At 37.6% G+C, this 14,596-nt stretch overlaps 1 protein-coding gene across 1 annotated transcript; it reads left to right on the plus strand.

Annotated features, from left to right (window-relative positions):
• Positions 1 to 768: 768 nt before the first annotated feature.
• Positions 769 to 13,321, plus strand: LOC149075642 (uncharacterized). Its single transcript, XM_089245465.1, has 3 exons — positions 769 to 4,157; positions 7,554 to 7,640; positions 10,182 to 13,321. Exons 1-3 carry the CDS (start codon positions 854 to 856, stop codon positions 13,319 to 13,321), a joined length of 6,531 nt encoding a protein of 2,176 aa, XP_089101591.1. The 5' UTR covers positions 769 to 853.
• Positions 13,322 to 14,596: the final 1,275 nt, after the last annotated feature.

Genomic DNA, 14,596 nt, shown 5'->3' on the forward strand with positions numbered 1-14,596 from the left:
GTAGATCTCTATAACATGAAGAAGCTTTACTTTCTTTTAAGAGCTCACTATGCTGCTACCATACCGAGGGAAAAAATATAACTGTGCTTATCTTAGAGGGAGTTAAAGGAAACCCCGTTATAGCACGAGGTCCACATAGTCCCACTCGCACTTGTGCGAATGATATGCATATTTGCATTACACGCATTCATTCGAGATGGATTTGGGGCAAGGGTTGCATCAGAGAGCATTTCTGTAGAAAATAAAAGTTACTTATAGTATAACTGTGTTTATCTTGTTACAAAATTCAGCATCGGGAATTCCTCGTACAACCTCAATCGATGAAAATAGGCAGAAATATTTCAAAATTCACGTTAATTTTGTTGTATTCGACAATCACGCAATGTTGTCACCAGTGACTCCATCGCGTAAAATATTTCGTCGCCAATACGCCAATATTTTCGTGTGAGGAGCTCCATAGAAATATACACGTTCGAACCTCTTGATATTTACGTTACAATATAGTCGGATATTTACGTTAGAAATGGTAAATTTGTGAAGTAAATAATTCAAGATTCGAGCTATTTTTTCGATATTTCTTAATTTTTTCTTTATTTATCTAGATAATGGACCTAAATTCAAACCAACTGATTAAACTAGTGATACGGCCTTTGCTCCTTTTTATCTCGTTTTTTACTTTTGGTTACCAAGAGAGAGATAAAGCATTTTTCCTAAATTCGAATCAGAAAGAAAAGGTGGTTAAATGTCTGAACAGTATACACGGTGATTTTGAAAGCGCTCTTCCTTCGATACATAAAATAGCTCGAGATTTTCCATTTAAACGAGAGGTCTGCGCTATACAAACAATGTAAGCATGATAATCGAAAGGCCTGTATTGAAAAACTTGTCTTCGCTGGACATTTCTGACGAACTGAAGAATTACAGATGGGCCATCGGAGTACCACGCATCAATGGCTTGTACTGGTCAGTGCTTATGTCGGTCCTCGTGCAAGCTACTTCAATAGCAGAGAGGGATATCGTCTCCGAGTTTTTGAGAAGAATAACCGACGAAGAACTCGAAGAAAGTGAAGTCGATGAGGTAATGGACATTGTATCGAGTTATAATCCGTTTCTTGACCATGCAGCGTGTTTTCACGATGAAACTCTGGAAGGGTTCGTGCAAAAGTTCGACAAATTTGATAGTGATGTAAACGTTAGTGGGGATGCTATTGCAGAATGGTTACAATCCGAAATAACTCTCGTGACTAAAAACAATGACGACCAGCATGGTTTACCGTTTTACAATTACATATATTATAATGGAAACATCCGGTTATTATATCGCCAAATAAATATTTTGTTGTATGGAGAAAAAGACGGTGATAGCTGGCAAGTTGTTGCTTTTGGACTGAAAGTCGAACACAGTAACAGATATCAAGAAGATGCCTTGCGTAAAATAATAGAAATGAGTAAAATTGATTTAATTCCTAGTGATTTGAATTATCAAGAAATTAAAAAGAATTTGTTCACTTCATTACTGTTTAGGGGACGTTTCGATAAACTGGAAGAGCTGCTACGTCAACCGACTTATATCCTGGACATGCTCCAAGAAGCTGGTTTTCCAACGAATCCGATCACGAAAATACAAATGGGAGACACAGGAGAAGAGCATTCGGCTTTGTATTATGCTTTGAAGAGTGATAGAATTGACTTGTTGTACCTGTTGCACGACTACTCAATCCGAATGCTGTCCGGCCCGAACGTGTCGGTTAGAAACCCGGATTCAATTTTATCCGAAAAGAAAATGAGTGAAATTTTGAAAGCACTAAGTGAAATTGAATCAGATTCGACTGATCTGAGGGATTTGATGAACTTCCACAAATTCCAAAGTGATGTATGCAAATTTCTGTCATTATTTCAGAGCAAAGGAAGTGAATTTCGTAAAAAAACTGATAAAAAACTGGAAATAAAGTCACATGAATACATTTCAAACGCTGAAAACATAAGAACCTGTATGTGTGACATTTTGAAATCGTACATGGAGAAATTTCACATACGAGACAGTTTAAATGAGATGGGTGACATGGAAAGATACAGAAATCATATGAGATTTTACCGAATTTTAGATCGAGAAGCAGCCCGTTTATATTTCGATCGATCATTATCGTTGAGACGCAGTTTGAAACTAGATGAAATGCACGAAGAAATGGATACCGAATTCCTTTGTTATTTATTGATTTGCAGAAACTATTTTAACTTTCTAGAAGATAAAGTACCAGATAAAATATTATCTAAAAAAAGTCTCAATGCTTTGTGTACAAGCTATGTACCCTTTAAGTGTTTTGAAGATGATGCGAACCTATTGAAGCTCATCCGATCTGAGAGGGAGAATTTCGAAAAATATCTGAATACTTTTGTCAGTCAACTTTCATCGATAGAAATTTCTGAATCTAATATTAGAGGAAATCGTTCACGATATGAAAAATATACGCTCGAAAGTTCCCCTGACGTTAAAGAGAGCCTCATTCTAACACGTTTAAAATATTTCTTCGGTTTAGCTGAGAACGTCAATCCCAATGACGGGCATCCAATCAGTTGTCTAGTCATAGAAAAAGCGGTTGCGGTTTTGGGCGATGCCATCAAGTTATCAGAAGAGAAACCGACGATGGCACAAGCTCTATTAAATTCTGTGGTACCCCAGTCTTTATACAAAGACATTGATAATGTAAGGATCGCAATTTGTCATTATATTCCTAAATACATAGATGTGCGCCGAAGCACAGGGAGAAATGGGGAAATTTACCTAAAAATACGAGAAAACCTTAAGAAAATTGAAATATTATTTGAGCCAGTTTTCCGTCTGGAAAAACTGAAAATAGAAAAATACTTTCTTGAAAATGCTTCGAATCGCATGGAACAAAACCAACCAAAATCCTCTCATTACACGAATGAAAATGAGCTGAATCATACGACGGACACTCTTAACTTCGGACACGAGCAAAAGAATCACATGAGTTTTGATTCTGTTGATCCTGGTGTGAGAAATGTAAGAGAACTTTCCGATGAATTTCAGAAGATGCTGACCTCTGAACTGAATGCCGTTGAACAAGAGCTTAGGAAATCGGCAAAGAGTCTAGTAAGTAACGTTTACATACTTTTGTCCCGAATGGAACCTTTAGCAAGTGAGGGAAATGATTTTGGAAATAAAGACCGCTTGGTGGAAATACTTTGCTATCTTCGTTGCATTAGATGTTTACTGGAATTTATTATAGATCAAGAAAATTCAGATGTTTATGAGGAAGAGAGGGAAAACCTCGGCCACATTAACGATGATGATCTGTCGGAAGGTGTAGAAAACTGTCAGAAGAACTATGAATTCATTCATGACAAAATAAGTAAGTATGAAAAAGTCGCAAAAAAAATTATGACATTAAATCATGAAGACAATATTATAAATGAAACTGATAAGTGCGTAATCCAGGTACCAACCATATCATTAGATTATACAATGGATGATGATCAAAACGATAGAACACATGATGATCATAAAGTTGGAACGGATGATCATCAGAAAGGTGGAACGGTTGATGATCGTAAAGATAGAACGCTTGAGTTCTTCGTCGATCGAGTAAAAAAAATAGAAAAATTATTGATATTAGACAACAATTATTTCAAAAACTTGTGGATGAATGTAAAGAATTCGAATAAGAAAAAACTTAGTTTCTTTAAAGAAAAATTAGCTTCACTGTATTGTTCTCAACCCAAACTACAAGCTTCCTTGGAAGTTCTGTTGCTGGATTGCGTGGATATATTGTATCAGAAAAAAACCGAACTACATCATTTATGGTTTAAGCGTAGTAACCTGTTCACCCGGATTAACCTTAGGAACTATTTTGGTCACTCCAATCCACTGTTTGACGCCACGTGCGAAATTTTGGATCCTTTCGATCTACCTAACGATGTCTTGGATAAAGCGTTGGAGCTGCTCGAAGATTATGAAGCTGTGAATGAAATTTATAGGCTTCAGGAAAAAGGATTTCAGAACCTTCTCATACGAATCGAAAAAGAGGAGAATAAGGCGGTATTTTCGGAGACTTATGAAAAAATTAAACGATGTAAAAAGTGGGAAGAGTACGTGAAACTAGCTGAAAAAATTAAAAATAAAGGGAAAAGTGTGTAAAAAAAATAACCTTTGAACCGAATAAAAAAGCTTGTGACACTTCGGAAGATTAGAATATTGAAATAAAGCACTTCTTCAATTGCCAATGTAAAATAAAAAAATAATACGTATCAATAATTGGCACAAATATTGTTTTGCAATTTTTCATTCACATTATTACAGTTATTATCATTCGTTATTTGATTTAACAATTACCGGAACATCAAAAAACGTTTAGAAAATTATTCTTCTTTTATAACAATGCTATATCCTTCCCAAGTAAACGAAAAATGCCGCATGGCCTAATATCGTTTGTTGATTTCAAATGCTTATTGTATACACGACATCTCTACTTTTACTTTAAAAAATTTCACAATTAGAAATTGCGTTAATTGAGTGTAAAAAGTTTTTTTTTTTTCAATTTCTCATAACTTGGTATAAACTTCAGTATGTTTTAATACATATAAACCTACACATATTAAACCAATATTTTTATTTATTATCTCTATTAATATTATTTATCATGGAACTAAAAATGATAATTTCCACGATGTTAGAATGGGGGGGGGGGTGGTTCGCAAACGTACGAAAATAAAGGAAAATCATCATCCATCATATTGAGTGACTTCTTTATTATGATCACCATGTCATACTTGTCACCATTTCGTTCAGCCATCTTTTCCTTTAATACGGCGTTAATTCTTCTTAGCATGGACTCTACGAGTCCTATGTTGATAGGTCGTTTCCGAAATGTGAGACCATTCTTGATGAATAGCATTTTCCATTAATGTGAGATTGGATGGTTGTGCGTCTAGATGTCTGATGACCCTTTCAATCTCATCCCACGGATGCTCAATGGGATTGAGATCTGGAGATTGTAGGGAGGGGGGGGGGCACCTAAGCAAAGAAAACTCTCTTACATGTTCCTCAAACCAATCATGTATAATATCAGTACTATTGCAGGACGCATTATAACAAGATGTACTTGGTCAGCAATGATGTTTAGACCTAATGTCATATTCAGACGGTCATGAACACGAATTAAAGGGCCCAAAAAGCATGAAAGGAAAGTATTTCCAAAAACCATCATATTGTCCCCATCAGCTTGAAGGTTTGTAGCAATGCACTTGCCATCCATGCTTTGCTGTTTCCGCTTCGCCCATCTGGTTTTAGTGACTGAAAACGTGATTTATCGGACCACATGACTTGTTTCCAATTATCCCTGCCCAATCCTCAAACTCCTGAGCGAATTCGAGACATTTTTTTTCTTGTTAGCTGCAGACAGTGGCGGTATTCAAACTGACCTTCAGCTTCCATATCCCATACATTGCATTTTACGGTGAACAAGTGCGATCATAGATACTTGAGACGATCCTTGATTATAAGATCTGTAATTTTCTGTACTGTTACCGTTCTTTCTTTCACAAGTCTAGAGACTCTCCGTTCCTAGCCCGAGCGTTCAAAAGTCAGTGGCAACCACAAGTTGTACGTTAAAACCCAGTTTTTTTTGCCCAAAAATCCAGTCTTTAAACACTAACTACAGCTGCTCTTGAAAATTTCACAAATACTGCGGTTCCGCTGATACTCGTACCATGACTCCGAGCTCCTACAATCATTCTACATATTCAAAGTCTGTCAAATCACTTTTTCCCCTATATCTTCACAAAACTTTCACCTACACTATCGTCTCAGGAAATCAGCTTTCGTTTTTATACCACCCTAGCTCTCTAGCGGCAGAATTGAGACGATATTGCTCATGTGTTTGAAACTGCTAGGTTGTCATAATATATAGTGGCCACTAGTGTCAACTTTCAAATTGGATATAAGTTAATTGTTGTTGCGTTCATATCATCAGTAAAATACAGTTGGTTCTGACTGCAAAGCTCATGAAATTATTTACCCATATTTTATACAAAAAAATTAATAAACCAGTACTTTTTTCATGGTTATACTTGCATGATTAATTATAATTCGAATCATTTACAGCTGTGGCAGCTCATGAATGGGGTGGTCTATAAGTTGCTAGCTGCGTGCGTCGCATACGTTGGGCTTGACCGTGATCGAAATTGAGACAATTTATATATATGTAATCTTTATCAATAAGATTGTCCAGTAATTACATATAAATTTCTGCAGAAACGCAATCAGCGTATGATTTTTATTTCTAATGATCACCCAATTATGCCACTGCTATTCCAAATTTTCCACTGCTAAAGTAGCAGGCAGATCTGCTCATTGTAGTTGCGTCTTTTTGTGACATGAATAGAGGAATGAAGACCTTTCATCTAACGAGGTCGCCCTACGCTCGGTAGGTAGAGATCTTTCTTGAATGTTCTATGCCCGGATTCCAACCCATGAACCATGATGGTAACCTTCATAGTGGAGGAAGAGCATCTTTATCAATGCGCCATTCGGGCGCAACTGACTGTAACCATGAGTGGAATGTTGACTTACTTAGTAACACAAGACGCTCACCGAACCTCAAGGACGCTCCCGGTGCCGAGAGACGATAGACGGATATGCAAGATTTTTCTAAATTAATCATTGTTATGAGGCCCGCGATTGCCCTTAATCTATCTCTATGGTACTTATTATTTAATAAAATTTCCGGACACATCCACCCTTCGGGAACACTTAGATATCTCTCTGAGAGATATGAAGTGGGTGTGTGTGTCCAGTCCTTCCATATAATTCGAATCAAAAAACTGTAAGGTATACCGAGGTAAGTGGATCCGCTTTTTTTTATTAGTGCATATTGAATCTAGAACCTACGATGTAGAAGTCAATGAAACCCTACTTAATTATTCTATACCAGGGCTATATATTAAGGGCTGTTTATCTGTTTTTAAACACGCTCGCCGCTTTGGGTCAGGTAGGAGTGGTTTCCGGAGCTACTGCATGGCGTCACGCAGATGAAATCTGAGCAAAGAGACGTACTGTATTGGAAAGGATTATTTTAAATTTTAGGCTTATTTTTTATTCAAGTGAGTGATATGATTTTATAATTTCTTGTGATTTTTGTGAAAATGAGTGATAAACACAAGGCCGTAGGGAGGGGGGGGGAAATTGGGTGTTCTGGTTCCCCTTCCCCCCGAAATGTGAGAAAATGACTCATAAAAAGGGGAAGAGATGGCCAAATCTATTGTTCAACCACTTTGCCCCCCCCCCCCCCCACCCGAACGAAATTTCTGGCAACGGGAATGGATAAACAAATATGCGTTGTTGCGCGATTGCAACTTGCAAGAACTATAATTGGACGACAAAGAAACTTGGGCCTCAAATTACTTTCCGTCCTTTTCCTAAAAACCCAGAGACGCAAAATATGGGTGTCCAAATTAAAGCGACTCGATCAAGTAAACTTAACGTACGTTAATATTTGACAAATGGATAAATACTTTATCCTTTGGTGGATTAGGGTGGATTCACATCTACAGACACTCACCATGTCGTGTCAGACCAGCATCTCCTAGAGATAGGCCTCCGCAGTCTGGTTGTAACGTCGGTAAGTAGTCCATTTTCATTCAGTGCCTCACGCCACAGTGCGGGAAATAAGGAACGCAGGGCCATGTGTCCAGTGGTGTAGATGGTAGCATGCTTGCCCGGTATGTAAGAGGGTGTGGGTTCGAGTCCCAGCGGAGACAATATGACTTTTCTTTCCGAGTTCACCTCAGCATAATATCCAGAAATAAAATGTTTCCTTGATATCTTGGGCTGAGAAAAAAGCCATCTATCTCTCTAAACCGGATTTTGACCTTTTGTGCGGTTTCTAAAAATTTCCTGGTCCGCATTTTATAACTGCCACATTGGAAATCACTAATCCTTTTAGAAATCGCCACTCATTCTCAAGAACTTTTTTTTCAGATAACGAGATAATAAATGCTTTCCTCCTCCCCCAACAGAAAATAATAATAATAAAAAAACAAGGAAGAGGAAAAAAAACAAATTTTTTCTGTTATTTATGCTGTATGCAATAATACTGCACTACCTCGAAGGGAAAACATCGTCTATTTCTCCTTCTGTTATCAGACTTTGAACAAAAGCTGACCCCGCCCACTGGCTGTTGTTCTACAGGACGTGGGGGGGGGGAGGACATGCTATGCGGCTGTCGTTTTGAGAGGGTTTTAAGAACCCGAAATATCTCGGGATTTCCACTGTAAGGGTTAAGGAAGCATATATTGTCTGGATATTATGCTGAGGCGAACTATGAGAAAAAAAAAAGTCATCTGGTTTTCGCACCCAGTCTCTCTTGAAAACCAGGTAAACATGCTACCATCTACACCAGTGTTTCCCAAAGTGCGATTATCGCCCCCCTGGTTGGCGATGGAATAGTCCGGGGGGCGATAAAAGCTACGGATTTAACACAGGATCCTATGGGTTCACTTGAGCTGGGGGCGATGAGGAAAAAAAATTCTGATGAAGGGGGGCGATGGAACAAAAAGTTTGTGAAAACTATGATCTACACCATTGGAGGCATGACACTGTCTTCCTTATGAGCATGGTAGCATGATTGCTCCGTTTGCAAGAAGGCCTGGGTTCGAGTTCCGGCAGATACCAGATGATTTTTCTTTCTGAGTTTGTTGCCTTTTTTTTTCATTGCTAGCATTTATAATTTTTCCAACTCCAAACGAAATAAACTGCAATTACTGATTGTACAGGCCATCTTTTCTTTTTCCCACGTACATGACGTTTGGACGCGAGACACTTTTACGCATGCTGTTTGGACGCCACCGTTTTGACGCGAGGAGAAAGGGCGAAGCATTCATTTCATTACAAGTATCGGTCATTGTAACACGTGTTTTCATTGTTTATATCAACATGGGAATTTTAGCTTTATTGGTTCGATAGATATGTTGCCGACGAAACTAAGAAAGCATGGCGATATTCTAGAAGGCTTGGGACAACAAATGCCGAGGGAGAGTGTGCACAGATACCGATAATAATTTTTTGCAGATCGTTTCCGAACATACAGAACATGAGAGCGATGCTGCAAGTGTTGAAGTTGCTCGTATAATAACAACTTTAAAACGAAGAACTGTCAATACTTAAGAACTTCCAGGTCAGATTCGCACCTCTGCACTACAAAAGTTATTGATGGCCGCGAGTACGAGCGGCCTTATGTGATATATATGTCATGTAATATAATTTATTTTACTCATAATTTTATTATTTTATATCCATTTTATTATTCATACATTTAGAGTAAACATTAAATAAATAAGACGTAGTTAATTATTACAGCTACATTTTAGTATTCGTAAATTTATCATTAAAAAATAATTAACAATTGCAATGATCCGGTCGATTGTCCGGCGTCCAAACGTCCTGCTCCCTCTCTTCCCTATTGCTTTGCAAAGCATTCCGATGTCCGTAGTCAATATTTCGGCACATAAAACGTTAATTGATTGGTATATCACATGCTACATGATCTAATGTTTTAGCAATGTAACAAAATGCGTATGCACTGTGCTACAGAGGATATATTATCAGGCTACGTACGAATAGACAGCGTGAAAAAACTTATTGTTTTCGTAGACTATTTTTCTCTGGTGATCTCGTGCATTTTGAGTGGGTGATAAGGATGGCTTTTATCGTCATTTCACGATGGAAATTCCTAATTCAATGACAAAATCACCTCAATTCTGTAGATTTCATATCGTTGTGGAAGGCGTTACTCATAATTACGTGCATTCAATTTTTATTTATCTTTCTCTCCAAAAACTGTATGAGAAGAAAAAAAATTCGATAACAGCTCCTACCTTGAAATATTTGTTTCGCTTCATCTAAACGAAATAAACTGATAAGAAAAATTACATTTCAGCTTTGTCTCTAGCACAAGCGTGTGACATTTAAAGCACCTAAGTGGGTGGTTAATTTTTTTAAGCCAGTATGTGAAGTCTTAATCAAAACTTTCATAACAACTGTCTCTCTCTCGGTCTTAACCACTGACACCACGTAATCTACTTCACGTAAGTTTTTCTATTCAAGTTTTGCTAAAATAGTAAATCCTCTAGTAACATGAAGATTAAGATACCCGTGTTCAAAGATTTAAGCAACGTTTCTTCTGTGAGTGAGGACTTGAAAAGTTACAACTGCGAAATCAGCGTGCCTGAACGAGATGGTGTGTTTTGGTGCGTTCTTCTGTCGAGTCTTCTTCAAATCCACGATGACAAGAAAAAACTGGAAGAATTTCTACAGAAAACAACTGGGAAAAAGAGGGTGAATGTTATGAAAGTGGGAAAGCGAATCTCGTCGTTCAATCCTTTCTTGGATAGACACGCCTATTTCTGCGACGACGAGCTGAAGAAAACCAACAACTCCTTCGTTGACCGTGCATTCGAATACCGTTCGAAATACATCGACGCGAGGATCTTCGATGACAAATCCAATGACTTTGATTCGTTCGATTCTAAAACCGAACTATGGTTGGACATTCTCGCAAACATGCTCGGGTGCAAAATAACTTTTGTTTTGAACACGAATAAAGTTTCGACTTTCCCGAAGTATCTTGTTAGTAAGGAACGTTCGTCTGAACAACGCTTGAGCTTGTTGGTGTTCGGATCGAAAACAAAAGACATGTGCAGAGCTGTTTCGTTCGGCCTATTCTGTTCGAGAGCGAAAGAATTCCAGAAACGTGCTTGCGAAAAAACATTGACGGAAGAAAACAAAATCAAATTGAAGATGTCATCGGATTCGGATGAAATGAAGCACAATCTTCTACTACATCTTTTGAAATCCAACGATCACGACCTCTTAGATGAACTTTTGAAGATGCCAAGTTTCGCGTTGGACAAACTGAATGATGCCGGTTATTCAACAGACACTGCATATATAAGTGAAAAATATGATTCAGTGATCGAGTCAATCAAAAAAATCCCGCAATCTGTATATTTTCACGCTGCAGACAAAGGGAGACTCGATTGGCTGTACATGCTATACGACTACTCTCTGACAAAGGCGCCATATTCAGCTAGCAACAGCGAGTATTTAACTTCTGTTAAGAGTATTTTGAATCATACAACAAAAGAACTTTCTCAAGCGACCCAAATATGCAGTATAAAATATAGCACGATGTCAGTCGAGAATTTATTGCTAGAACTGCATGAATTCATTAGATTCCATTTGGAAATCCTTGAAAGGCAAGAAGAAATTCGTCAACTGCGATCAACTCTCCCGAGAACTACATCGAGTTCAAAAGCAGATGAATCGGATGCTACGACCAAAAAAGAGAGAGCTGAATTGATTCAAACGTTCGTAAAACTCTTCCCTCATCATCTTATGAAATACGTCTCCATTCCCTGCTATTCTCTGGAGAAGGAAGGTAATATTTATAGTATCGCTGATCTTGCATCTTGTCTTTCGGTTTCAGATTTATATTTCAATCTTCTGGGGTATGAAAAGCCAAAAATAGAGAACATTTTAATGCGTTTCATACGTGTGTGCTTGTGTTATCATGATGATGATGTAAACGCAGAAAAGTTACATCGTGAACGGCGATATTTGTACAATGAATTTATGCACTTTCCCAGGTGTTCTAAGGTTACAAAATCATTACTTAGCAATGTTATTCCAAACACTAATGACAAACTTTCATTACTCACGTTTAAGCATTACTTCAATCTCATCGAAAATCTAAATGTACAAGAAAACTTCCAGGAAGCCCATCTAGTTATGCGACGGTTAGTACAAATCATAAATTTTGGAATCGGAGAAAAGTTTGAAGCGAATGCAAATCGAATTTTAGAGCGTTTTTCAAAAGAAGCCATTGAAGATTTGCGACTTGCAAAAGATATATTGTGTGCTGTTACTCCCGAATACACTTGCGTGCGCATGCTTATTAGCAAAGATAAAGAACTGTTTCAAATACTTTTATCCGAATTAAAGAGAATCTCTGAGTGGCAAAGCAACGTTTTCTGTTCGTCTCCGATGATGATTCAGGACCATGTATCCAGAAATATTGAAAAATCAGATGCTGATTCAGGTATCTATGAGTACCAAGATAATAACGAAGAAATATATCTTGAATCAAGTCATTCGGAGGCTGACAGTACATCTGGAGAATCAGAAACAGATTCTGGCATAATGGTGCATCAAAAATTGCATTTTAAACAAGAAAGGGTACGTGCTTCACCGGCGTCAAATCAACCAAGGTTTTTTCCAACAGAAATGTATTCGAAACCTAGGTGGCGCAGACGTAAAGGACACGAAAAATACAGAAATTACAGCTCAGAATTTGAGAACACGGTCAAGAAACCCAAAGAAAGTCGTCGCCGTCCTAGTTATCCAAGTACTTCTAGATTTGAATCAATCTATGACGGGTGCACTGCTGTTGTTGAAGGAAGCATCTCATCTTACATTTCTAAAGTAAAGATTTCACAACCGACTTACTTACAGCAGGACAACGGTGAAAAATTTCAGTTTTCCAAAGAATTCAAAGAAAAACTGAATGATATCAGAAAAAATATTCAGAAAAACACTAGAGAAAGGACATTTGAATTTTTCTTGGAAAATGTAAGGACTGTGAACGATTTGCTCATAGGCACAAACGATCATTTCAAGAGACTGTGGAATGACGTGAAAACCGAAAGCGCGAGAGGATACGTTCGAAGACAACTCGTGAGAATCTACGCAGACCAAAAAAACCTTCAGGCATGCATAGAATTTCTACTGTCCGATTGTTACGCTATAATGAGCGATTCGTGTGAGTCAGACGAGAAAAGGCCAGAGATACTCGACCGTTTGAAAGTGCTGACGCAAACAATGGACAGTCCGTTAAACAGTATGAACCTAAGAAACTTGTTCATCAAGGAAAATCCAATCGCGAGATCGGTGGGAAGAATAACCGCTCCCTATGGATTGCCAAATGATATCGTGAACACTGCCATGGATCTCGTCGCAGACATCGACGTATTAGACGCGATATACAAAATGAAAGTCGAATTCAGCAGCGACTACAAAGAGCTGAAGGAATGCATCAGAAACGACGATGACAACGAGGACTTTGCCAATTTGTGTAGACTCATCAAAAAGTCTGGGGACTGGGAGCACTATTTGCACATATTGCCGAGTGCGAAAAAGTATGCTGAAGGGAAACGAAAAATTAAAGCAAAAATGTATGATGGAAAGAAACGAAATGTTAAAGCAAAAGTGTATGATGAAAAGAAACGAAATGTTCCAGCGCTTTAATTATATGGAGGGTAATGGTCATTGGTGAGTGTCATCAAGAGTTTCTTGAGTCGAACTCGTAATGCCTCCATATGAGAAGGCAAGTAAAAATCTCATAAAAAAATTATAAACATACACCGGGCGTCTCAAAAATTGTAAAAATTTTGAAAATTAATATTAGAAAATGAGCAGACCCCAAACGTGAGTATGTGGTTAGCACCAATAGTGTCATCGAAACAGGGAATTTTAAATGGAAATAAAAATAGTTTTCGGTAGAGGGCTCGTTAATCTTGCAGCGTCAGTTCATTTTGATGGGACTACAAGGTGTATTCAAGGAAAGAATAAAATCATAAATAATCAAGTACAGAAAAAATAAAAATAAAAAATTATTTTTCAAAATAACATCCCTTAGATTATATGCAATGGTCCTATAGTTCGTAGAGAAGGTTTTTTTTTGGAAGCTTCTTCAGAGAGTGAATCCTGCACAGCTGAATTAACGTCAGCATCTTCATTAAATTTTCTGCCTCGGAACTTTCCTTCAACATCGGAAATAGCGAAAAATCCCACGGTGCGTGATCCGGACTGTAAGGGGGTTGTGACATGATTTGAATATGGCATCTACATATTTATTATTCTTCGCGATAACACAGAAAGCGCCTTAAACTGGTAAGAAAATGGACACACGATAACACCCGCCCTGATGTCTCTACATTTGCTCAGCAATATTTTAGTAAATTCAATATTAAAATCATGCCACAGTCCCCCCTTTCCCTTACGGTCCGGATCTCGCAAAATGCGATTTCTGGATGTTTCGAAAGTTGAAGAAGAAGATGCGTAGCAAAAAATTCAAAGAAAATTATGACGTTATTTCAGCTGTGCATGGTTTCCTGAAGCAACATCCAAAAAAAAAATCGTATGTATTTTCTTTGAAAAGCATATCGAACAATAGGACCATCGCATATAATCCAAGGGAAGATATTTTGAAAAAGAATACATTTTTTTTTTGCTGTACCTATATTTCTTGATTTTTTTTACTGATTTTTCTCCCAGTTTTATGGAACGCACCTTGTACGTAATTTCTTAACCCATTTACATCCTATTTGTAAATTCACACAGTATCTGTCCCGCATTACCATACATCAATTAGAAAATGGGTTTTATGTGTTGTACACATGTATTTCAATGTCTCTAGATGACACTAAATATTCATTTTTTTTTAAAATTCTAAATTCAGCAGTAGTCTTTAGAAAAAATCCTCATAGCAATAGTTTACATCAAAGTAAACATGATAATATT

This window comes from Pholcus phalangioides, unplaced genomic scaffold, assembly GCF_987345545.1.
Source record: "Pholcus phalangioides strain wild (caught in Gottingen) unplaced genomic scaffold, Ppha-v1.0 ptg000015l_1, whole genome shotgun sequence".
NCBI lineage: Eukaryota > Metazoa > Arthropoda > Arachnida > Araneae > Pholcidae > Pholcus > Pholcus phalangioides.

Bases quoted from the DNA above. Each gene is read 5' to 3' on its own strand.
- LOC149075642 (XM_089245465.1), top strand. From the start codon at position 854: ATGATAATCGAAAGGCCTGTATTGAAAAACTTGTCTTCGCTGGACATT. The intron at 4,158-7,553 runs AAAAAAAATAAC...TTGGTGGATTAG, and splicing joins AAATAAAGGGAAAAGTGTGT to GGTGGATTCACATCTACAGA. The intron at 7,641-10,181 runs GTAAGTAGTCCA...CCGTGTTCAAAG, and splicing joins GCAGTCTGGTTGTAACGTCG to ATTTAAGCAACGTTTCTTCT.